We start from the raw sequence: 26161 nt of genomic DNA, 5'->3' as shown, positions 1-26161 counted from the left end.
CATTGCATCTGTATTCGCCACAGCTTTATTCTCCTCCAGGGTCTGCTTAGCTTGAGGAGGCAATTGTTATAAAAAATGCCAACAAAGTATTATGACAAATCCATCTACAAGAATTCCCAAGCTTCTGGTATAAGAAGAATTAGAAAAGCTGAGATGAGCAGCCCTACATTGTTTCTTGGCTTATATTCATGAAGGACTTCACACATTTGTACAAAAACCAGAGTTGTTATTGAATAGCTGTAAGATGATCACTAGAACTCAAACTTCAGCAATAAGTTCCACTAAGCTCGGAAACATCCTTAAGTTTTATTCTCAAGAATATACGCTTTTTTCACTGGGCATCTGAAAGAGGGAATCTAGTATTCCAAGTAAATTAAGAGGAGAAATGTATCTTTTCTTTTTTGAGGGGGAAAAATATAAATATTTAAGAGTTTCTTTATCCTACAAATCCCTACTTTTGAGTATAAGAGGAATTTCCAGATTGAATGGAAGCTTCAAGATCAGAATGGGAGGATTAGAATGATAATGCCAGACTTAGCATCAAACTTGATTTCATCTTTTGAAAATACGATCCACTACAGAATGAACAGTTTTAAGATCAAGTGCTTTAAGTAGATCTGGCTACAACTTTTTCTGAGGATATAGTCTGAGGTGGTGGTGACATTGTATAATTGCCTTTAAGATGTGTAAATGACTGTGCCAGCTACAAGATGGTACATAAATGGTCCCAGATAGGAGGTCTGTACTAGCAGTGAGCAGATCTACCATATGTTGATGAGGTGAGCAGCCAAGCAGAAATTTGGAAGACATAAGTTAAAAATAGATGGATAGTGGTGTATAAAGAGAAGGATTTAAAGCTAAAGCAGGGGGAAGAGGGAGGCACAGAGGAAAGATACTAGTATTGCTTGTGGACAAGTGGGCAGATGATCACTTGTTTCATGTAGGGAATTGATATAGTCACTGAATTATGAGTCTGGTTAATATAGGTCTATTTTTTTTTGTTTCATGGTGAAATTATCATGATTTAAACATCATTCTCCTTGAGATTCCAGTCCAAAAATACTTGAAAGTTCCTGTGCAAGAACAAGATTATTGCTACATATGTGATACCTTTGATATTGTCCAATGGACAAGATGAACAAAAAATCTCCAGACTTTAAAATTATAAACAGTTGCAATTCTTCCTTTTACACCAAAACTAAGTTGCTTGGAATTGCTGTAGCTAAAACTGTAGTGGACTCATGATCTATTTATTCATTAAAGTAGAACAATCTTATAAACTGGTTGTACATGTGCTTATGATGAAGGAAAGCTGGGTTTCATGCTGGGTTCTCTCTTTAGCTTGTCTACATTAAGGTGTGCTCTCGAAGTGACAGAATAAAGTATCAATTTTGTGGCCTGTTGGGAGTACACTGACCTGAGTATTGGAAAAGAATTTAATATGCTTTAAATTTTTACCTGCAAAACAGGCAGCCTATCCAACCAGTTACAAACCCTGTCAGCTTAAACAGTTAAGTGGAATGAATGCCTTAGTAGAAATGGTGCTGGAACAGAGAAAATAAGATAAAATTTCCTGTTACAGTTTGGAGTCTTGAGGGTGACATTTTGAGAAGGAAAATCTTTTCGGGAGAAAAGTATGAAGAGATAATACTTATCCCTAAAGGAATCTTATTGTGTAAAATTATATTATTATTTTTAAAATGCATATGACAGCTGATGTGGGTAACTTTTATTAAATACTTTATCTAAGCACAGACTTTTATTGTGATAAAGTAAATGTATTTGATTTCTGTTAAGGTGGCTTGAAAGGAAAAAAGGGTAAGGGTCCCTTCTTTACTTCCATTTAGCATGTACAATTCAGTGAAAAGCCCAAAATTATAATGTGACTTTGAGGATTGCCTATCCTCATTTGATTTATTTGAATCTTCTCTCTTTTTGCATTAGCATTTCATATTTGGGTTTATTTCTATATTTAGGCATTTTACCGTATTTAACCTTTTTACTAAGACCCTATAATCTCTTTTCTTGGGTAATTTCAGTAATTGCAGTAAGAGGTCATCAGTGACAGAACTATTGCTGGAAAGGACTTCTGGGAACTATCAACTCCAGGCCCTGCTTGAGGTGGTGCTATTACTAGAACTTGGTCCAGCCAGCCCTGGCCTTCTTTGGCTGAGTCTTGAATACCTCCAGGGTGTTCTTGCTGAAAAGCCTGTCTCTGTGCAGCACTACCTTCCTTGAGAAAAAGTTTTTTATTTGATGTCTACATGACTCCCCTTCAACCTGTTGTGGGTTTTTTTGTCACTTTCATACTAATCTTGAGGTTTTTTGAGCCTTAAAAAAAAAAAAAAAAAAGCCTCTTGCACCTTACATCTCAGTTCTGTTGTCCTGTTATCAAAAGCTGACAAAATCTTCTGTGGTTTGTTGTTTGGTTTTTTGGGGGGTTGTGTTTTGGGTTTTTTTAATTGAATCTTGCAGTATAGTCAGAGAAGAAAATATGAGTTACTTCTAAGAGTTCTGTTTGTGGTCTTTCATATAGACCACAAACTTTTTTTAGGGAGTAAACAAGCAGAAAAACTGAAATGAACAGATTTTCAGGCTCCTTTATAAATGGAGAACAAACTTTACTTTCCTTATGTGAAATAGTGAAAACTTACCTTTTGGGTTTTCAAGTAACAAGTGCTATAACTGGTTGTCAAAAATAACTTAAATTTTGTCTGAATATCTAGTTATCATTTTATGGTAAGATAGATGAAAACAGTAACACAGGAATCCCAGTGTATTGGATAATCTAGTCCCAATGAGCTCTTTGAAATCTTTTTACACCTTTGAAGTGCAGTACAGTACCTAATCCTAACTGCATCTCCTGGGTACAGGATTCTTATGGGAAATAATTACTGATGGCCTAAGGAAGCCTCCTCAGCATGTGCTCTTTGCCAAGACTTACTTATGTATCCTGGCCATCTGAAGAGGTAATTTAAGAGAAACTGGTGGTTTTTTACAATTTCTCAATCAGTTTATATCCATGAAGAAAAATTAGGAGAAACTTCTAGTCAAGACACTTTTTTTAGCACATTATTAGAACAAATTGGACTTCAATAAGTGGTGGCAAACCACTTGGCTACTTCTTTTGCAGTTAAGTTACAGTCTCTATCCAAAAGTTTCTGCCTCTGGTTTACATTTTTGTTGAAACTGAGACCCCCTACGATCTAAGACCCCCTATGATCTGAGACCTCCTATGACCTTTCCACACAGAGAACAAAATGGATGTTAATCTGTAACTTATGTCAGCTCTGGAAACACTGTAAACAGGTGATTTCGCTTCATTGTGAATACTCTAATCTTCCTCTAAGAGATGACGGTGCTACTCATGCAAGCAGCTTGGAAACCTGCAGTTCTTTAAAAGAACAAAGAGAATTTTGAGAACAAGTACATTGCAAGGTGGGTGCTTGTATCTTATTTTCTGTTGTTGTTTTTGGAGAGTTCTTATTTATCATAACAAATAAATTCTATTTGACTGTTGAAAGAGAATGAGAAATAGAGGTCTGGATAATACATCGATCCAGTCTGTCAAGCTGAGGGTTGATTTGAAGGTCAGTCGTGTTCTTTTTCCACTTACCCATAACATGATGACTATAATGATATATGTGTAATATAATTTGGAAGAACAAAAAGGGTTTTCAGATTTCTGATTATAATCCTGTTTGAAGCTTTAAAATAGATGTTTGTGTTTTTTAAATTGAAACAGTTTTATACATTAGTATCCTTGTACCATTAGTCATCAGTCAGCCCCTTTTTTGCCTTAAGTGTAAATACTGACAGAATCGGAGCAAGCTGTCCTGTATGAACTTGTTCCTGATTTGGTAAGATTTCAAGGGTAGTGGGATGTCAGGTTGATGCTTTTCCTCTCTCCTCAGAGAGCAGAATAGGCCAAGATACTTCAGAGGTGTAGCTCCAGTGGCAATACTGGGGTTTGCTGTTGGTAACATACATTGGCCAGGGAATTTAACAAGGCAGGAACATATAGGTATATACAGGAAAAAAAACCAGATTAGTTCAACAGTTAGCAGTTTAGCAGATGAGATTTGTTTCATGTAGTCCCAGTGTGGTCTTAAAACAGCAAATATGAATACTTGGGAATTTATTCCTGAAAAAGTGGTGTGGAGGGGCAGGCGAGGAAGAGAGTTGAGAAGCTCTTCAAAGACACAGCTGGTTCTAAAGCTGGTTCTATCAAAAAAGTTAGGAAAGAGGTCTGTGAGCATCAGAAACATAGATTATAAGAGCCTAGTTACCACATATGGACATAGATCATCTACTGGACAGTGCTGCTTAGTCACAAAATTAGCTTGTACTGATGGAAGCCTATTCAATCTAAGGCGTCTGAAGGCCCACAACAAGACCTTAAACCATCTTGTCCGGGAGCTACTTTATGCTGATGACGCCGCCCTTGTTGCCCACACAGAAGCTGCCCTGCAGCATTTAACATCCTGCTTTGCAGATGCTGCTGAGCTCTTTGGGCTGGAAGTCAGCTTAAAGAAGACAGAGGTCCTCCATCAACCTGCACCTCAGGAAGTCCCCCATCATCCCCACATCACCATTGGCCAATCAGAGCTCAAATCAGTCCAACAGTTTAATTACCTCGGTAGCCTCATCTCCTCAGATGGTAAGATCGACGGAGAGATAGACAACAGATTAGCAAAGGCATATAGTGCTTTTGGAAAACTCCACAAAAGAGTATGGCGTAATAAACACTTGAAGAAAAGCACCAAGATCAGTGTTTACAAAGCCATAGTGTTGTCGACTCTCTTATATGGCTCCGAATCATGGGTCATCTACCGCCACCACCTGCGTCTCCTAGAACGCTTCCATCAACGCTGCCTCCGCACAATCCTAAACATCCACTGGTCAGACTATGTGAGCAACACATCTGTTCTAGAGCAAGCAGCTATCACAAGTATTGAGGCCATGTTACTGAGAACACAGCTGCGTTGGGCAGGGCACGTCTCCAGGATGAAGGACCACCGCCTCCCTAAGATCTTGCTTTATGGTGAACTTGCCACTGGCTGCCGCATGAGAGGAGCCCCGAAGAAAAGATACAGGGACTCCCTGAAACAACATCTCAGCCTTGGTCGTATTGATCTTCATCACTGGTCTACTCTGGCCTCAAATTGGGAGGCCTGGAGACACACCATCTATAACGCAGCTGTCTCCTTTGAGAACACACGCAGGATCACTCTTGAGGAAAAAAGGCAACGCAGAAAGAACCGTATATTGCAGAATACACCATCTAAGGAGTCTTTCTGCTGTGCCTTTTGCAATCGGATACGTCTGTCACGTATTGGCCTCATAAGCCACCAGCGTGCCTGTAACAAATGCGGATAGAGCCTTCCCAAATCTTCGTTTGCGAAGCCTAGCCATGATGATGATGAGCTTGTGTGGGGTGTAGCTGGGGTTAGTCTCTCTTGCTGGTTGGGAAATCATCGTGATTTGATCCAGATGATGGATTGAGGCAGTCTGAGTTTGGACAGCACCAATCTTGTTACTCTCAGCTCTGTATCCACAATCCTGTCATCATCTCCATGTACAGATATGTGACTGCTATGCCAGTGAGAGATGAGTAATTCCTTCTAGCCTACCTGCTGCCTATGCATGTTCGCACAAACTTCACCTTGAGCACCTTGTTAACTCCCCTATGGCTAATGCAGAGGGAGAATAAGGCATACAGAAAAGATTGTGTATAGGCATCCATCCTTAATGAAGATGTTTCTTATCCTGCAGACATTTTTATTCTTAATGTCAGCAAAAGTGAAAATTACAGGTGTTTCTAAAACACAGCTGCATCTGACCTGACCTCAGCAGCTCCTCTGCTGCTGCACAAAGACAAACCACTTTGCTTCCAAAAGAGCAGTAACCTTATTATCTATACACAGACCCCATGAATTCATTTTATAAGAGAGCTGAGGAGCAAACCTGAGATGCTGATCAAAGTTGATTCTTTAGTGAAGTGAGGAATACTCAGGCAAATTAATATACTTCCTTGAGTGTGCATTTAAAACCTTATTAAGCTCAGTACTGTAAAAGGCAAAACTATCCCCTCCCATTCATACTCTTAGGCCTCAGTAGTTACATTTCTTCTATTACCAGAGGCTGGAGGCCAAGGACTGTTATGTCAACTGCAAACGTTGAGCATAAGTACTGGAAACAAATTTAACATACGGACTTTGTAAAGCTGTATGGGATTAATCTAGGCTAGGATCCTGAATCCTCAGTGATCAGCACAAGCTGATTCAAAGGATAAAACCAGCAGCAGGTACTTCTCTGAAACTGTCTTCAAGGAAAGTTTTTCTTTTTAGGCACAGTAGTTAGAGATTGCAGCAGTGCTTCAGATGGTGTTTAAAGAGTCTGTCGCCTCTTTCCAAGAACTGAATATCTTGAGCATCTGCTAGATATTCAGAAGTGATTCAGATCAGGTCTCTAAGGAGGAAAGGTAACAAGGGTTTGTAAATATGATCAAATCCTACAATAATAACTGAACATCAATGCTAGCTTTAATGAGAAAAACAGAAGGTGTTAAAATGAGCTAGAAAGCTTTTAGGCCTATTTAGTCTCTCTGCCAAATGAACAAGCTTTTTGCAGGCTCATGCAGTTAACTCAGTATGTTTTATAATGCTTGCCTTGTTAGTGAAAGATAAGAATTTCATTGAAATGCAACAACTTCAGTGAAAATATCTGTTATTTCCTGATTGCTTAACAATTCTGATTTCTTCTGATTTTCAATCCCATTACAAGAATTACAAGTGAGGAAGGACTCCTATACCACTGCTTCAGAAATTGTTTGTCTTCAGTGGCACATTTGTTTTTCATCTGAGTGTTGACTTAAATTACATTTCATCCCTCATTTATATTTCTCATCTGCATGATAACATTGTGCACGCTGATGCAGTTTCTCTTGCTATCATCCACATGACTCTTTCTGACTTCATTTGACACTGTATTAAGGTAGACCACATTCTTGTTAACATTAATAAGCTCCAAAGTGGTTGAGTGCTGCTTTGAGTGAAGACACATGAAGGGAGGGAAATGAAATGACTGTACACACTGTGAAGTGAAAAGGCTGTCTTAATGGACTAAAATCAACTTAGAGGATAAAATGATTTGACTAACATATAGTTGAGATTAACTTGTCTGATTCAGCCAACAGCTTGCTTAAAGTAGCTATTATTACCGTATCACTAAGACCTACATTGTAAAGGGTTCCCTGAGTCTGATAGCTCTGGTAGCACTCATGCCTGTAAAACCTAATTTTACTCCTGGGTAGGTACTTAGTCTAATTTATTTCACTTCCTTATGATTATTGCAGAGAATATATTTGGACATAACATTTGTTCTCAAAGTCTTTTGAAATAAAAAAAACCCCTAAGCTACCGGAATGTCCTCACAAGGAGAGTGGCCAGTTCAGAGAATTGTTCTCAATGAAACTGGGTCTGAAATCACGCTAAGATTTTCTCTATATTTATGGATTGCATAACTTATAGTGTCAGCTGCTGGATGGCACAATATACTTCCAGTCACAACAAACATTCACACAAACACTATACTATGCATGAAGGAAAAAATCATGACAATGATTTTATTATGGTTAATGGAGCCATAGAGCTCAACATGGTGGTACAGCGTGTCTGCAAAGAGGGTTTTGGTTTTTTTAACTTTACATTAATACTTGAGAGATAACTGAAATAAAAATACTTTAAATCTAATGCAGGATTAAAACAACAGTTGGGTGTTCTTCAGTCTTTATTTTGTACTTCTTTTGCTAACATACAAAAACATCACTGTCTTTATATTTCCAAAGATATTTTTCTTATTATATCATTACTTCATTATATCTTCTAGCAAGTAACATCACTGGCAGTCGATCTGTGTATGTATATGGACAATTTTTTCTAATATTTTTACTTAAAAGTTTTGATAGGGTGAAGCATAAATGTAGCAAGGTTCTCCATTCTGTGTACCAAGAACCTTCTTTCTTCAGAAAGTTGGAACACTCATTTTCCAAGAATTCTGTGGAGAGACAGAACTTTTTCACAACTTGAATTTTTGAAAGTGAATTGGATGCAACCAAGACTTTCAGAAAAGCCTGATCTCTTAGCAAACAGGAGATACTGAAAACATGAGATACTGGAAATTTTGTGTATCCTTGAGGGCGGGCAAATAAGTCAAGACAAGTCTATAAGAAATATGTTGAACCACTTTGTGGGGCACATTGACTGTACTTGCTGTGCATTTTACGTGACTTCTTGTATTGTGTCTAAAGTGCAAATATTAGAAGTGCTGAGACCCTTGTAACCAGGACTAGAACTTCTAGAATTGCTGTGGTAGTGAAGCCGAGTAAAGTGGATACACTCTGCTGACCTACTATTTTAGAACTTACTTTTTTTAGTAGACTTTCCTCTCCAAAATCTTATGTCAATAATGACAAAGCAACAGAGTAAATAAGTAGGTACTTTAGCCAGAAAGTTCAGCTACTGACCTGTGTGCTAGGGATGATTTTACATTTCCCAGCATGCATCCATTTTGAAAGTTATCGAGGGGAATTTGGACTTCTAGGCCACTGCAGAATAATCACTGAGCAGTTATTTGCTGAAGACAATCACTATTACTAAGGCCCTTACTCCACATCCTTTGAAGGCACTGAAGGATTGTTATTGATTTTTGAGTAGCATTTGTAAGGGGCCTGTGCACTTCAGAGCAACTGGACCACATCATTAGACTATCTAAGGGATTTTCCGTCAAATATATTTCTGAAGGCAACACTAATAGAAGAACTCTTAACCTCTGAATCAGAAGATGGATGTATTAGTATTTTAAAGGAAAGAGCTTCAAGAAAACAACTGCTAAAAGGCTGTTTGAAGTTATGGATCACGAGCTAATCCTTGATTTATGAAAGCAGCATGGTAACAGTTTTCTAATTAATTGATCTGATTGTTCTCAAGAGTGTTGGAGTCTTAATATTCACAGGAGTCAATGATTAGGAAAACCTATTTCTTGGCATCAAAACAAAGTGGACTCTTAGAAAAAAAGAACGTAACAGCTACTTGGCCACACTCACTGCACCAGTGGCAGCTGGTGATGTAGCCACGTGAGTCCCATGCCAATGGACTGACTCACCCAACCTGCTCCTCTGGCATGGTCCCTCTTCTGTTGTCGCAGTACTTTAAATACTCCCAACACTGCTCTGAGGCTCCCTGGCTCTGATAACACCGGGCATTCAGGGCTACACGTGGAGGTTGAGGTTCCCAGTTCCTGAGCACTGCTGCAGCTGGGGCTGGGTGGGTGACCCTTACTCACCACTGCTTTGCATTAGGCTTTGGATGAACACATCTGAATGTGTTGCAGAAATCCTGGGATTTTGTAATAGAATTTTAGAGTCAGGTCGTATTGAGCTAACTGAGATTTAGGTGAGGTTACAGTAAATTTCACCTCTAATTAATTGAGCACCAATAGCACCTCAGCCAGAGCTGACACAATTTTTTTAAAAAGAACAGATTTCCACACTCGAGTTACAAATAAAATTTTAAGGGGTTAGCTTGGAAACAATGGTATCTATATCTGTCAAGCAAAGACTAAAGTTTATTTACTGCAAGAAACTAGAATTAAAATTTCTGTTAAAAAAATTTCTCCTTTTAAAAAATTAAGCACACAACTTCAACTTTGTCTTTTGCCTTCGATTAGTGTTAATCTTGGGTTCTCATGCAACCTAATTTACTGTTTCCATAAATAGAATCCAAACAAGAATGCTATTTTTTTGAAAGAAAATACATATTCCCAGGGTTTTACACTCAAAATCAAGCAAAAACATGAGGAAATTAGTCTTCAGTTTTAGGACTTTCCTTTCTTACTACAATCTGGTTATCTTGACCACCATGTTAGGTAGTAAGTTTACCCAAATACTGGTCTGGTGTTATTGTAATTGCTACTGACAAAATGCTTATGCATAACTTCTCCAAATTTGTGAAGTTTATTAACAAGTGAGAAATGTAAACTTGAGAAAGCCAACACATTTTTATCTTTATTATACTGGATATGCCCTTCCAAAGGACACAGAGTTTGCTCAGAAGTTCGGCTTTAAGAGATCATAAAGCTTTTGAAAATATTTATTTAAAACACAAAACTTGCATGTGTTTTCCTTGTAAATAAAGGATAATGTAGTGCAGAAGAAGTTTATTTAAACTATGCATACAAATATGCATGAATGCCAATTGGATTCAATTTTGCTGCCTTAATTTGAATTAACTGATGGGTCTTTTGACATAAGCTGTACTAATTGTTGCTTATTTGGGTGCAGTATATCAGTGAGCATGGCAATCAAAAGCTTATCCAGATGTTCATATTTTCTTTGATTGCCCACAGCCTTAGGTTTGAAGAAAAGTCAATCAGCAAAATTATTCTTAGCATCTGTCAAGGTACTGATCACATTACCATAATAGTCAGAAAAGCAGAATGACTCTGATTCCCCTTTCACTTACCCTGGTATCGGCCCTCAGTAGCTCTCTGCACTCTTGGTTTGATACCATCACAAAGCAGGGAAATTTTGTGAAATTAGAGCAAATGCCCTTACGAGTAGTTGATTTCACCACAGCGAAGCATGAATGTATTTTTGTCTTCATATGAATTTATATTTATGTGAGTAACTTCTATAAAAGTATATTTTGTATGTTTTATACTGGTATATGTTTACAATGAGTTATTGACTGATGGGATATTTTTTTCAAACTTCATATAAAAGCTTTTAAGAACTTGAAAAATGAAATGTATTGCACCCATGTGCAGGAAACCTAAGCCTACTGAAACAGTTTCTTTGGATTTGCCTTAAAACTTTTGGACTCCTGTAAGATACATCAAGCTTTACATTTACTACACAAACAATTTTTTTCAATTCTATTGTGTTTTCACAAAAGCATCCAGATAAAATTCATTTGTGTGTATTTTTTTTCAGATATTATAAAAGCATCTGACAGAGAGTTTGCATTGATTTTCTTTTGAGACAGAATACAGCTCAAAACTGTCTTAAACTTTCTCTCCTTTTATCCCCAGGTGTTTGAAATGTGTCCATGCATTTCCTGCATAATTGGATCCTACCTCATTAAGGGTAAGACTTTTTTTTGCAATCCTGATAGGAACAGTAGTTAACAAGGGGGAATGCATGGTTTACACCTGTGTTAACTTAAGAATTACCTGGAATAATGGTCTGGAGTTCTCCCCTGCTCAGGAATGTTTTACCTTGCAGTCCTCACCTGGCTGCCTGGCAGCTGAATACTTTGAGCAAAAAGTATAATCCCATTTTTTTCTGACACCCTCAGCCTAAGACAATTTGCAGGCAAGGAGAACTGAGGGGAAGAGAGCCCAACCTCTGTCTATGTGTAGGACTGGTGCAGGTCTCTTACTTGTTGCATAGAAACATCCTGAAACCGTGAAAGTAGAAGAGTCCTTGCCATGGTCCTTAAAGGTGATGGACTGTGGACAAGAAGATTTCTTATTTTCAGGTGTTTATCTTTGAAGTTTGCTGAAATGTCCTTCATGTTTCATGAAGGGCAAAAGCAGACCTGTGGGCAGTAACAGCACTGTGTGCTTCTTCTTCCTATTGAGTAACAAAGTATGTACTTCTCTTTTAGACCTTTTAATGTGTGTCATGTCAAAAAGATGAATTTAACCTGATAGATGAAGATAATAAGGGAAAGATTCTGGAAATGTTATTATGGGTGATGAGCTCCAGCAGCAATTAATTCAGGAATGAGATTACTGAAGGAAGCTCCCAGACTCAACCACAAAACCTTGAATGTGGCTTAGCTCTCAATCAAAGTTTTCAGGAAAAGAGATTACATGAAAGAGGAGCTACTGCATCCACCACAAAGCTGCTTATTTATGACTCATGTCTCAGTGGAAGAGTTTTCAGCATAAGAACTTTTTGAATGGTGCTTCAAAACCAATGACACACAGCCCTAGCTAGTTTATAGAGTTGTTTGCATACCTGCTATTAGAAGGCCCACAGCTACTCAGGTTTTGCAGCCCTTTCTACCACAGAAATACTGAGGTAAAGAAAAAAAAACAACACTGTTCTTCCCTTCACTCTCCAAAAAGGTTGCCAGAGCACAGGCACAGCTTTGTGTGTTGTGAGGAGGAGAGGGAAAGGTTTGTATTTTGTGGGGTTTGGTTTTTTGTTGGGTTGGGTTTTTTAACCTTATTTATGCCTTTGAGGAGATAACAACTAAATGTGAATCCGCTTCTTCCACACCTACAAGTATAAAAATCTGTGGATGCTTTGTCTGGGACATTAATATGATGCTTTTAAGGAGAAATGAGAATTGAGGGGAAGAAAAAGGCCTGACAAAATGATGCTGGGCTGAGGCAGCCCCATGGACACAGAGAACCTGTGCTGCCAGTGTCAGACCAAACTCCCTCCTTGGTAGAGGTGGAAGCTTTGCTCAGAATAAATATCCAAATAAGTGTAATTAAAGCCATGTCTTAAAAGAGGGCTTTTGTGTCTTTCATCAAATACTCAAGGGCTAGTATCACCTTGAGTGCTCTGTGCAGTTTTGGGTGCCACAATACAAGAAAAATCTAAACCTATTAAAGAGCAGCCAAAGGAGGCTACAGAGATGGTGAAGGGCCTTGAGGGGAACCCATATGAGGAGCATCTGAGGTCACTTGGTCTGTTCAGTTACAACTTCCTTGTGAGGGGACGAAGAGGGGCAGGCACTGATCTCTTCTCTGTGGGGACCAGTGACAGGACCTGAGGGAATGGCCTGAAGTTGTGTCAGGGGAGGTTGAGGTTGGATATTAGAGAAAGGTTCTTCGCCCAGAGAGTGGCTGGGCACTGGAACAGGATCTCCGGGGAACTAGTCACAGCACCAATCCTGCCAGAGTTCAAGGAGCATTTGGAAAATGCTCTCAGGCACACAGGTATGATTTTTGGGGCTGTCCTGTGCAGGGCCAGGACTTCGGTGATCCTTGTGAGTCCTTTTCAACTCAGGATATTCTATGATTCCTCAGCTGTACTTGGTCATGTTTCTTTGTAATCCTCCCTTGTCACACATACTGTGTTTGTAGGCCCTGGGCTTTACCCTTTTCTGCTTTTTGCAATGTTACAGCCCTGACTTCTGTGTATGTGAGTCAGCCTGCATTTATTTACAGATATTTGGGGGCACACATCAAGCTCTGTCTTCCTTCACTGTGTTTAAACAGAAAAGTTCGGAATGATATCTGGCTATGAAAAATATTCCAGTGTTGCAAGAGAACCCTAAAGTACTTTGATATTTTTGCTTCCTCTGAGTTATGCCTCTCATTAGTGTTAAATGTATCATTTTATACACCATCACAGCTGAGTTCCACTTGGGTAACGTGCATCTGAATTTGCTGTATATCTATATGATGTATTTATTGTTATGCATATTAAGAGGTTATTAACTAACTGTGCTTGCATATGTTTCAGCCCTTAGTTGGCTATCAAATTTGTGATTTCTCTTTCATCTTAGTTTTATAGTAGATGATTCTAACCTAGTCATTAAATTTAATGAGTAATTAAATTTGGCTAGCTGCTGTTTCTACATGGTACACTTGTGCATACAGTCATCAGAAAGATTATGCAAAACATGAGAAATGAATGCACACATGCAAAACTGCATGTCTTGAAATAGTCAAGAATCATTTAATCAGGAAAAATTTCAGGTATTGTCAGTTCACGTGTACTGTCCATTTTTAAATTTTTTTATTACTTTCTCCAGGAAAATTTTCTTGGAAAGATGTGATGCCAGTTCAAATGTCGTTCCTCAGTGCCACAAAATAATGTGGCTGCTCCACAAGAATAGAGGTCCTGCAGAGCAAGCAGTGTCAGGTCTGTTTTGAGAGTGAGAGGTGAGTGTGGGAAGGGAGGAGATGGAGAGCAAGGGACAGGGACGTGGCTGCAGCCAGTGCTGCAGGTATTAGCAGCGCTGTGTTTTCCGTAGAGACATGGAATCGTTGCTGTTGGTTTTAGGTGTGTGTTTTGGAAACCAGGTTTGCTGCTGCCTCCTTACCAGGGGGCTGGTGCAGCCCTGCCAGTTGGCAATGAGAAACAGACCCTGACCCCTGCTCTACACCAGCAATCACATGGGATGCTCCCAGACTGGCCATAAAGATTTCTCACCCTCTTGCCCTATGTTGAGGGAAGCAAATTCTCCTATCATCCTTTTCCCACATATTTCCATACTGCTTTCTTATTTCCTGCTCCCCCTCCACATTTTCCTCCTTTCTGTTGTGAGAAACTATTTTATTGTGCCTTTATTCTTCTATTTTATTGCACCTTTATTCCACTGTCAGTATTGTGCTCAGCTCCTGTACCCCAGCACATGGACTGTCTCAGTGTGGCTATGAGGGGACTTCCTCCTACCAGTCAAATATTTTCCATCAGTTTGGAGAAAAACATCTTATAATTTCAAATGGAAACATCACAGCTAAAAAAGTGGGAGAAGTTGGAAGGTGAAACATACTTTGGTCTTTTCAGAATTTAAAGTGCTGTGGAAAGTTTTTAGAAATTAAAATTCCTTTTCTGGCCCTTTCTGACAGTAAACAGCTTTGATCTTAATATCTGTGCATTGAACAATTCTGCAGGCTTAGAGCAAAGTGGATATTTCTAAAATCCTTCTGAGGAATAACAAAAGGATAAGTGATCCCTATACATCCAAATCAGAAAGTTACTGAATAGCGAATGTTATGAAGATTATCTATTTGTGCATTCTCGAGAGCCTGAGCCCTCACATTGTGCTGTGTTATCTTGTGAGCCAATTTGGGCAACAGGACCCCAAAGCAGAGCTACTTTCTCACCTGAGCTGCCACTGAGATGATATTCTAATAAAAAAAAAGGCACAGGCCCAAGAGACTGTATGAATAGAATATAAAACCTTACCTTTTTTTTTGTTTGTTAATATTTGACAGAAAGAAGCTTTTATACCAATAAAAACAACTTCATTCTAAATCCTTTCACCTCTCATTCCAATAAATTTACTTTCTGTGCTGTAATGAAGAGTACCTGCTCTACAAGTCATGCAGCGCCATGACAGTACCCTGGCTGACTTCACTGGGCTTCCTGCGTAAGATGCTGAGTAAACTAACAAATAACAAATCAATGTTTCCATTTCAGAAACAACAATTATATTGTAATGCTATTATTGTTATTTGTGAGTCATATCCTGGGTTTCAACATTTAGTTAATATTTTCTGTTTAAAAACTCGGGTTTATGGCTCTGCTGTAGCTATGTTTACTTTTTATTTGTGCTGGGGAACTTCAGAGCTTGCAGGCTGGGCCTCTGCAGGCCACAATCTGATGGCCCTGCAATGCTGCAGCACAGGGGGTGCTGTGGCCATTTTCAAGATCTTTGGCTATGAGATATTTCAGGTTGAGAGGAGAAGTCAGTGTTGAGGCTTCTGTGTTCATTCCTGGTTAAGATGACCTTGGGACTCTGGGCAGCCTTGTTATCCCAACCCTGGAAACTCAGAAAGGTTCTTTTAATTAACCATTACATCCTTACACCATATCCAGTTTAGAGAACTTCTGAGGCTAGAGAAGAATTAATTTGGTTTTCTTCTGGCAGTTTATTGGGTGGACTGAATTTTAATTTTCATCTGCATTTTAATCACTGTGCAAGCTAGAGTTCTTTTATGTTTCAGCAAGATTGAACTACAATGCCTTTTTGATGTTAAAAAAAAAAATTTCTTAGATCATACCAGGGAGCAGAGAAGGCACTTAGATCCCAGTCCCACTGCTGAATTCTTAACAACTCCTGTCTCTTACTGAAGTTAGGTGTGTTTTGATGGAGATCACTTCTTCTACCCTTGAGAAACTGGAAACAAAGTCAAGGTCTGCCAAAGCTCCCTGGACAACCCAGACAAAACCCATCCATGGTAGCAATGTAGGCTTTGGCTCCATCCTCCCTCATTAGAACTGAACATTCAACAGCTGGGAAAGAAACAAGCCCAATTTTGGCCAGAGCAGTATGTCTGAATATCTGTGTGCTTGCAGCCTTCCTCACTGAAATTATCTTCAGTGTTCTTATTGAAAACAAAATGTGTAAATAGCTTTAGAGCAATCTACTCCCTTGCAATAGTCTTGGCATTGCTTTTCACTGAACTAACAATAAGCCTCTGATAATTTATGTGCCTACCGAAGGAACACAAATAAGACGCATTTCTCGGTAAATATAATAGACAGGACATTTAATATGCTGTCTTTGTCATTTTCAGTTTTTTTGGTGCATGTACAATAGAAGATGTTCATTCACAGAAAAATGAGTGTGCTTGCAATAGAAAATCCATGGCTTTTAAAGCTTCTCCTTCTAGTCATTAGCATGTGAAGCTTCATTTTAAAATTAACAAAGCCGTTCCCCAGGGGAAAAATCTTAAGCAGATTAACTGTCCTTATTTTTTGAATCAGATGGTAGTTTTTTGTGTCACAGGGTGACTGTTGATGTTAGCCATAATGGCTGCCCGCTTAGACTGAAAATAAAATCTTCATTACATTTTATGAAGTTTTCCAAGAGATGTGCCAGTCATGGTGAATTGATATTGCCCTATCCTGGGCTAGAAAGAGGAAAGGAGAGAGAGGTGAAGAAACTACACCTACACACAGAACAGTTTATGCCTCTATGGTCAGAGCTTGTGACTTAAATCTCTATTGTATATCTGTGTTATTCTGGACAGAACATTGCCTCAGTGTTTGTGGGCTTGTGTTTGCCATGTACTGACTCACTCCATTTCCATGCAACATAACCACAGTCTGTGTTTGCAGTGGGGAAACCATCTCCAGCATGGCTTTTCTGGTTAGAGGGGCTTGAAGCAAACTTTCAAGATAAACTGCCCAGTGTGCTTTAGGTCAGGTGACCCCTCATGGTCACAGAACATCCAGGTTCTGTTTTGTCAGTTCCTACAAGTAAAATCCAGATGGCATCTAATAGTTCCAACCTTTCTGGGATTGCACAGGTTTTTAATTTAGAATGGGAAAAATATTGATCCTTGTTTTCTTTTGGGTTTGGTTGAGTGAGGAATTTGGTTTGCATAATTTTTTGTAAGTTTGTTTTTATAATAGTGTATGAAGGATCTGAATCTGAGGTTTTATGTTTTTATGGTTAGTAGGATTTAATTACAGAATCTGAAGTTTATTTTATAGGAGGACTAATGTGTGAGTTTTGATGTGAAATTTCTTTTTGTTCTAAAGAGTGCTCTTTTTGTTTTTTAAGCGCTGCTGAGACTTATGTTGAGAGAAAAACGGAGAGCATAATTTTTGCTTAAAGGCAAGAATATATAATGACATTTTCCCCCTTTAATCTGAAACCTGGAGAGGAAAAACAACAGCATTTTGAAAAAGAGAATGGACAAAGAGGAGTGAGAATAACTGGCGTGATGAGATGTTTTCATGACAAGGATAAATAGTAAGGTATGTGGTTAAGGCCTTAAGAAGGGTTAAAGAATAAACGTGATGGGTCCTTGCCTGAGAAGTGTAGAAGACTCAAGTTTATTTTCTCTTTTGGGATGTTGCCAACATAAACCTTGGCAAGATGCTTTGACTAATTCTGGACAAATCTGGTTCCATTTGGCTTCTTGAATACATCATTGCACTTTTAGAAACAACATTCTGCTTCAGACTAATCCTGACTCTGTAAAAACACAGCCATTTTTATTTTTTACCCATATCACCCTAAAGCACATCACCCAGAAGTGTTGGGGTTTTTTTTAGACAGACTTGAACAGCTCAGCCCCTAACTTAACCTGGCCCACTTGAGCAGCAGAAAGTAGCTTCTCTTCTGCCAAAATTATCGGAGCTGCTTTCACAGCTTGCTTAGACATAAGTGGAGTTAATAAAGAACAGTTAGCAGATTAAAAAAATATAGGCTGTTTTGGAGAAGGCCCTGGGGACATATGTCATGTCTCTAGATGGGACCCATCACCAGTTCTGGTTCCACTATCTAAAGCAAGGTGCTGGAAATTTTGTGTTCCAGTAGTTTCTAAGTCTTGGTCTAATTCTTGTCTTCTGTTTCCCATTAATAATTAGGGTCACTTGCCTACTTTATGGGGTCCTACAAGGATAAGCACAAGACTGTGAAGCAGACAGACATTGTATCTTATAAGAGTGGCTGGACATGGAATATCAGGCTTCTCTCTCATGTTTGATAGTATTATGAGGACTGCTGGAGCTACAACTCCATACAAGCCAGATGTGAACTTATCAGCCCTGCTGCACAGTGACATGGCCAGACCAGCAGCTTCACTGTTGACACTTCTCCTCCAGTGCTGTTGCCCAGTGCTTGCCAGGACATGTAGTAAGATTACTTTTTTTTGGAGCCTGGATGGTCTGGAAGCAGAATGAAGTTATACTAATGACTGTGGGTGAGTTCTGGACACTGAAATAAGAGAATGACCAATCCAGATAGACAAGACTTGATTTTATTAATAAAATTTGTATTTTCCTCTTTGAGGTGACAGTTACAAACTTTGGTTCAAAAATAAAAGAAAATATGAACAGCAAGAAGTTGACTTTTGAAATCTCACTTTTACATGTATAAATGTGCATAAGAAAATACCAGTTGGAAACGAGCCAGCAGAAACTAGTACTATTTAATTTAACAATTTATAAGAAACAGAAACAAACATTTCTTTTCAAGTCTTACATATATTATGAAAAATAATTACAAAAGGATTTGTGTTGTAAAGCTAAAATGTAATTTCTACTTCCAACTACCTGAATAAAATGTTCAGAGGGGAGGCCAAACCAACCTGTGTTTTTGGTGAGCTTTGAATAGCGAATCGTAAGGGTTTGGGTCAAAGACAGCTCTGTAGGAAGCAGTCCCTCGTATGTTGCTTAGCAACTGTGTAGAATCACATGACCTAGACATATTGCATCCCTGGCCTTCAGGTGGAATAACAGGAAGAAAAATCATTCATATTAATGGGACGGGCAAATATTGTATAGGACCATTCTGTGGAACTTCTGGTATCCAGTTCAGGAAGCAAGCATCCATTGCTTACATAAACATCTAAGTAAACACTGCAAAGCTCCATAAATAACTGTTAAGAATTCAGTTTTTATATTTATGCAGACCAAATAAGCACAATGGAAACAAATCTAGATGAGATAAAAAAAAAAAAAACAACAAAGGAAACCTATATGACTAAATTATTTCACACAGATTTTTTAACAGTTCTCTTACACAGAAGTTTGGTTTTTTCTTACATATTTTCCCCACCCAAAAATATAAATTTGTTTCTTTTAGGTATATACAGTTATCTTATGAAATTATGGAATTAGAAAAGAAAATAAGAAGTCTGAGGTATTAGCACCATGGAACAGAGCACCCTTGAAGGTGCTTTCATTATCAAAATTCATTGTCACAGAGTGATATCAGCAGAAAAGAGTTGTTTGAGTGTGCTGCTCAAGATCTTCCAGTTTTGCCACCTTAAGTTTACTGGCAACTTCAAATAACAAAGCTCTTCAACAACAATATATACAAAGGGATTTTATTATTAATCAGAAATGGAATTGGCTTCACCGGCAATTACAGTTTTATTTTTTCAGAATACATACACAGTATTGACCATGTAGTTTTGTAAATGTAAAATAACAGCCAGATGCAATTCAGAGACACATGCAAGTTTTGGAAATGGACAGAGAAATAACAGTATAGTACTGTACATAGAATAATTACAGTTTATTAAACACTTTCTTAACACCTCTTTGTTGTAATGGAAGGAGCACCATGTCGTTCATTTTTTACAGCACCAGAGGAATCCAAAGGGGGTGTTCCTGAAGTGAGCCCTATGTTGTCTGTCTGTGCCACAGCATCTTTGCAAAATAAGTTTAAGTCATGTGATTCTGGCCCTACAAGGGCAATGATTACTTTCTAGATAAGACATACATACACAGCAAGACACATTTTCTATGCCATCCTTATTCAAAACTTGCATGTGGCATGAAGTGGGTTGGTAGCACCAAAGTGCAACATTTTTGTTGATCTGATTTTGTCTTAAGCTTAACCAAGGAAGCAGACAGGACCGACCTCAAATCCAAACTTCTGGTTCTGATCACCAAAGTCATTGATCATCACATCAACTATGGGCACTTGGTCTATTTTGGGCGTGTTGATTTCAATCACTGTCTTTGCATAGCCCTTTCTTGACTGTTAAAAGAGAAGCAAAAAAAAGCAAATGGTTATAGATCAATCAGAGCAGTGAGCATGTGCTGGAGATCTTCACAGGTTATCTCTGAAGTGGAGAATTTGTAAGTTTTTGCCCCGTCAGGTAGCAGATATTGCAAACTCTAAAGTTTATTATGTTTATAAATTGTCTTACGATTTTTAAAATGTTTTGATTTTAGAAGGAGAATAGGCCGTAGTTTTTTGACTTACTAAACTAGACCTATAAATGAAAAATAATCTAAGACATTTCATCTTTCTTAAAGAATTCTCAGTTCATGTCTCTACTATTTAATAACTAGTAATATTCCCATAGCAGCGCACATCTTCCTTGTGAAAAAAATCATTAATTAGTTCTGAAAGAGAAAGAGTGTAACTGTCTCACAAAATATTACAGCAGCTGTTTGGACAGGAAAGAAAGTAGTAGTCTGACAGGACTGCCAACTGATGGACTTAGAAGCCAGCTTTGAAGGCACATCCTTGCTGCCCAAAGAAAGCTCTCTAGCTCCTCTATATGTCATGCAGCCAAGTCATTATGTTAGTTATCAGAACTGCACTTCCTTTACATGGTCTCTTGTATTTGCTGAGACCCTTCAGCTGTGCCAGAGTCCTGGAGTTCAGATGAGCATCCAAGTTGACAGATCTGAGGGTTCTCAGTTTACAGAGTTACAACGTTCAGCTCTCTCAGGAGCTCTGCATTCACCCACTGTGGATAACAAAAATGAAATAAAAATACAAAGCATATAAAAAGGCTGACATGAAGCAGTTTTGTAGTAGACTCCCACTGCTGAGCAGAGACTCTGCACCTCCTGAGCTGCATCTCTGTCTGAGAGCCAGGTGACACTTTCAGGTCTCTAATTCTGTATCACTGACTTCTCAGAAAGTGACTTCAAAATGCTCCCAATATCAAACCCCAAAATAATTAATGAGGTTTCAACTGTCACTTGCTCTTTTGATGTCTTTGTTTCAAAGTGTTGAGTACAAATCATTCTGTTTCTGAAAAGTGGTAACAGTTGTTATGCCCACAGAGACCCTGATGGAGAGTTGATCAGAGAGCTGATGCATGTTTGGACACCTCTGGGGATTTTAGCAAAGCTAAAGGAGGATTTTGAAAAGTAAAATCCACAAACTTCACCTGGCTTTGAATACACAAAATGAGGAAAGGAAATACAAAGTCACATATCAAACTATTAAAATAATTTACTATGTTTGGGTACATACATATGGCTTATTTAATACATGTTTTTCTGTATTCACTAAATATTCTGTTTGCATATGCCTTGATGGCCATTCCAGGTTTGTTCCATTTCTGTAGCTTGGCTTATGGTTATTTCTTTTTGGTACGTATGTGAAAATTAAATATGGGACTAGTGTTCTGTAGTTAAAAATCTACTAAAAGTCAGTATATGAAAAGTAAAGTGTTTAGAAAGCTTTTCTCAGAAGAAAGCTATGAAAAATAGATTTGTCTGATTTCTACTTTAAATGACAGGTTGGTTTTGTAAAGGCTCTTTGAGCGTGTACTTACTGCACAGCCGTCGTGAAGAGCTTTGATGTAAGGATTGTTGTCGTAAGACATTTCTTCATCATTCGATCCTAAGAACCTCAGTGCTTTGTCATAGCTGTCAGACGGGGCGTCATGCCAAGCTACAGACTGGTGACAGTTATAAGTGAAATTTTGTCTGGCAGAGGCACTCAGTAGTTTAAGGAATGTCATTTGGACCATATTAATGGAATTGCCTTCAACATCCAAATAGGAGAGCTGGAAAATACAAGAAGTTAGATGAATATTTATCTTTTTTTTTTTTTGTTACAATGTGAACTAAAATTATTGTTGACAAAAAAGAACCACATAGCTGTTCTTAAAAAAAAAAATTAACTAACATATAACATTTTATGGAGTTTTAAAGGTCAATACAGCTATGACTCAGTAAACACATTTTCATAATTTAGCAATATATTTAGGATGAGGAACCACATATTTTAGCTTCATTCCATTTGGAAAGACAGAGAATTACTCCTATCTTATAGTGTAAAACAGCAGAATCTCTTTGGGAATCTGTTTTTAGTTAATCATAAAGTCATTTCAGCCTGCAGCCTCATCTTTTCATACTCAGTATATTTCCAGTTACTGCACTGGGGTGGGGGATCTGTGCTCCAGCTGCTTTCCTAAGGTTCAGTGGTGATGTGTGGTCTGCCAGAAGACAGATCCTCACCATCAGGTGTGCAGGTGACCACTGGGATCACTGTGGGACAACACAAAGCAGGCTTCTGTTGTCCCAGTGGTAAGAGACCACATAACTGCTGTAATATTTAGGGCAAAAAGGCTGGGGGTTTTTTCATTATCTAAATATTTATAAAATTCCTTGGGATCTGCTGATCACTGATAATGTGCGCCTGATTTGTGAATACAGTTATGTTGCAGTGACAACTTACAAGTTTGCCTCGCTTGAATTCACTAAACCAAGATCCTGGATTCTCCTTTGGCCATGATGAAATTCTAACCTGTGCAATCAAACAGCAGAGACAGAATTATTTAAAACATATATTAACAGATATGAAGGTTTTATATTACTTGGGACAAATTTCACACCAGATAATAAACAATGGTTCTTTCTGAAATCTCAGTCACTCTAAAGCTCTAAAATAGGATTTTTTTTTTTATAGAATGCCTTCAAATTAGTGACTTTGCCAGGAACTCAAGGTGATAGCTTATAAAGAGAGTTAGTTCTAATTAAGGGAGACCATTATAATCTCTTAAGATTCAGGTAAACTGGTGGTATGAATTGTTGTTGTGAAGAGAGTCTAAATTAGAGTTTTCACTGCTGTTGCTGCTGATAGATCTCTCTCATTTAGGCAAGCTTTTAGAAAGCCTTCCTCTATACCTTCTTCCCCCTCTGATATAGTCTGTAACAGTGAGTAAGGACAGTGTTAATACATAGTGTTTTACATCTACTTTGCATAGGTATAAATGAATAGCTATAAATGAACCCACAAGAGAAACATAGTAAGAGTTTTGCTTTTAGGTGACAAATGCTAGATTATGTTGAGTAACTGGCTGCTCAGCTGTGTTGCATTCTGAAAGGCAGTGAAATGTTAGCAAGCAGGTGCATAGATTCCCTGTCTAAGACTGAAAATGGTATTTGTTAACTCTATGTACCATTTTACCACTCCAGAGGTATGCAAATTTAAAAATGTAATTAGAAAGACAGATATATGAAAATGTGACAGTGTAATTATCCTGTTTAGTTTAAAATTGCAACAGCACAGTAGGATCTGTCAACAGCCACCTGAAAGCACAGATTGGTACTTACTCCTTCAGATTTCTTATCTGGGTAGATGCAAGTTTCCCCACCTGCTGTGAAATTGCAGTATACTTTGAAGGAGTCTCCAGAACAGCCCTGGTTCGGATCAATCCAATATTCCCCTAAAACAAGTGACAAAATATTTGCCTTATATAGTAGTATTGGTATTTGGATGAACTAGGCTTTACTGCTACCTAATGGTTCTCCAAACTGTGTAGCAAAGTTATTTTATCCTAATAAGAAAGCAGCCTTTTCTTTTCTGCCTTATGATCTGTTGCTGTTGTCATTTATGAAAGATAACACCAGGATCAAAGTTTGTTTTTATCTGGGTTCTCTAGTTTTTGTCTAGTTTGACTTCAAACTGTGGTTCTGTTGCAGGAGACTGCTGAGGTTTGAAAGGAACTGCAGACAGACAGCTCGGTCTAGAGAAGGAATGACAGTATATGTGGAACATATATTGCAAGTCTCAAAAATCTGGCCATTTCAGTATTTCAGCTAGAAGGATAATTTGTACATGTGGTGAGAGTACTCTCCAAAACAGAGCAGAGGCAGCCTTAGGCAGAAATAAGCTATGGGTTAGATCAGAGAGCAAAATCTGGAGCCATTTGCATAGTTATCTGCATAAAAAGGCGTGTGCCCCTTTTGGGGCTTGGTGGGGTTGTAGCTGGCACAAGTACCTAAAGCTTCCACTGAGAGAGATTTACCTCACACAAAGACCTTTTCACTCCTGGGTTATGAAGATGCAGTGCTAGTGAAACTAGTGAAGGCTGGGCATGAAAGAGAGTGCAGTCCATCCAAGGTCCATTAAAAGTCACTGCTTTTTAAAATCTACTATTCTAATTATAATGATGATTTCTGCGTTGTGGGTTCTTATCTCCAGATATTTCCTAAGCAGGACAGCCATTGATTTTCTGACACTACAGGTCTAATCCCGTTTCAAACAAATAGTGGAGGTTTCAAAGAGAAATGACAAATCCTTTCATCAGTTCTGTCTTCTGAATATAGAATATAGACAAAGCATTTATGGGATTTAAAAATTCTGTTGATTTAGGCTGTATTTATTGAAAACAGTCTTTCCTATCTGTAAGTCTTGTCCCTGGAGAATTTTGTTTTTTAATGAATACATTTGCTTTTATTTTAACCAAAATAAGATTACTTTTATATGAAGGCTCCAAATAAGAAGCAAATACTGGTAAATGAAGAAGGTGATTGTGTTCTATAAAAACCATTCCCTATTATGGAGGGTACTGAATTGTAAAATATGTACTTTTCATATAGCACATACACTGCTTAACTACTCCTCAAGGCAACCATCTGTTCTTATCTATCTTGAACGAAAGCAATAAAATATTATTAAACTGTCAAAATCCATTTTTCCTTCCATTTAAAAACAGAAAAATATTGTTTTGAACTGGGAAAAATATCCATTGCAATTGAAAAATATATGAAAGGATGAAAATTCTGTGAAGGCTGGCTTTCATTTAAACCTTTTCAGAGGGGTAAACTCAGTTATAAAAAAAAAGAAGAAAAGAACAAAGCATAATAAAATCAAGATAGTTCTTCAGAACATTGTGTCTTCTTCATACTGCTTTGCATTTTATCATGCTAGTACTTGGTAGTATTAAGCAGTATCAAAGAACCTTTGCTGACTGATATAGAACAAACAGTGGTGGTGCAGTAGAACAAATTATTGTTTCTAAAGGTAAAAGAATAGTAAAATTTTTGAGAGTTATAATTGATAATAAATCTCCTATGATACCAATGCTGTTTTATATTATTATGCTAAGCTAAAGTATACGGCTACTAAAATAATTACCATTAATTTTAAAAGAAGCAATTAGCTGTCCCAGCATGCTGACATTTGTGATTTTACTTTCCATTGATCTAAACAGCATCAGTCTTTCATCACACTCCTGCTTGGATTGTCCTGGAAATGTAAGGCCCACCTTTCAAAAAAACAACTGTTTTTTATTTAAAAAGTTTTAACCCTAAAACCAGATCAGGTTATGTGTTTCAAGAATTTTGGCTTTTACCAAAAGAACACCTCTTACATTTTTTAAAATTTTGTACCTGTAAAAATGGATTCAATGAGACTGTATTTGTTGAGCAACTGTATTACCCATCTCCCAGTAATTAATTATTCTGCCAAAGTATCTTGGCAGACCGTAAACTCAGCCTTGTCTCCTCTGCCATGCAATATTAACATACCATCTGGGAAGTCTGGGTGACAGAGTTGCAAGTCTTTGCAGGTTCGGGCAGGGTTATTCTGAGTGCCCATTGGGTACTTCATGTGCTCAATATCTTGCTTCAGCGAATTCAGTGAACCAAAGATCTCTTCCATGCCATCGGAATAATCCAGAATATTGTCACCAGCATCAGATAACATATAATCAGGAGATCTTCTTGTCTTCTTGGGTGACTGGATTGGCAGTGGCTGGATTACCTCACCCGGTGGGCCCTGAGTAGAAAGTAACAGATCTGATTATCTTTTCTGTTTGTTTTTCAGCTGAGGAAGACCACAGAATGTGGCTTGGAGATGCCTTGAATAGGCTTTCTTCAAAGTGTTTATTTCTTTATTTCGCTTAATTCCTTCAGATTTATACCTGTGTGTTTTGATTTACTGGCAAAAAAATAAGATTGTAGAAG

At 38.1% G+C, this 26161-nt stretch overlaps 1 protein-coding gene and 1 long non-coding RNA gene across 4 annotated transcripts in view; one reads left to right on the top strand and one right to left on the bottom strand.

The window, feature by feature from the left end:
• The window catches only part of LOC113998264, a 125645-nt gene extending 106848 nt beyond the window's left edge, over positions 1–18797 (top strand). For both annotated transcript variants that reach the window (XR_005562397.1, XR_005562398.1), the window contains 4 exons: positions 11092–11146; positions 13779–13908; positions 17265–17461; positions 18077–18797. This is a non-coding gene — a long non-coding RNA (uncharacterized LOC113998264). The remainder of the gene's footprint in view (positions 1–11091; positions 11147–13778; positions 13909–17264; positions 17462–18076) is intronic.
• Positions 18447–26161, bottom strand: part of COL11A1 (collagen type XI alpha 1 chain) — a 136960-nt gene continuing 129245 nt past the window's right edge. The window contains exons 64-68 of one of the 2 annotated variants that reach the window (XM_039378328.1): positions 25724–25973; positions 23525–23637; positions 22647–22715; positions 21739–21972; positions 18447–20198 (exon numbers count right to left, since the gene is read on the bottom strand). In XM_039378328.1, the coding sequence (XP_039234262.1) occupies positions 20052–20198; positions 21739–21972; positions 22647–22715; positions 23525–23637; positions 25724–25973 (813 nt within the window). In that variant the 3' untranslated portion in view covers positions 18447–20051. The remainder of the gene's footprint in view (positions 20199–21738; positions 21973–22646; positions 22716–23524; positions 23638–25723; positions 25974–26161) is intronic. The other variant, XM_039378329.1, reaches the window with a different exon arrangement.

Source organism: Pipra filicauda, unplaced genomic scaffold (genome assembly GCF_003945595.2).
Source record: "Pipra filicauda isolate LSUMZ 115617 unplaced genomic scaffold, ASM394559v2 scaffold135_size2527700_pilon, whole genome shotgun sequence".
Lineage (NCBI taxonomy): Eukaryota > Metazoa > Chordata > Aves > Passeriformes > Pipridae > Pipra > Pipra filicauda.
The sequence above is the reverse complement of the archived record's forward strand: the minus strand, read 5'-3'. Positions and strand labels throughout refer to the sequence as shown.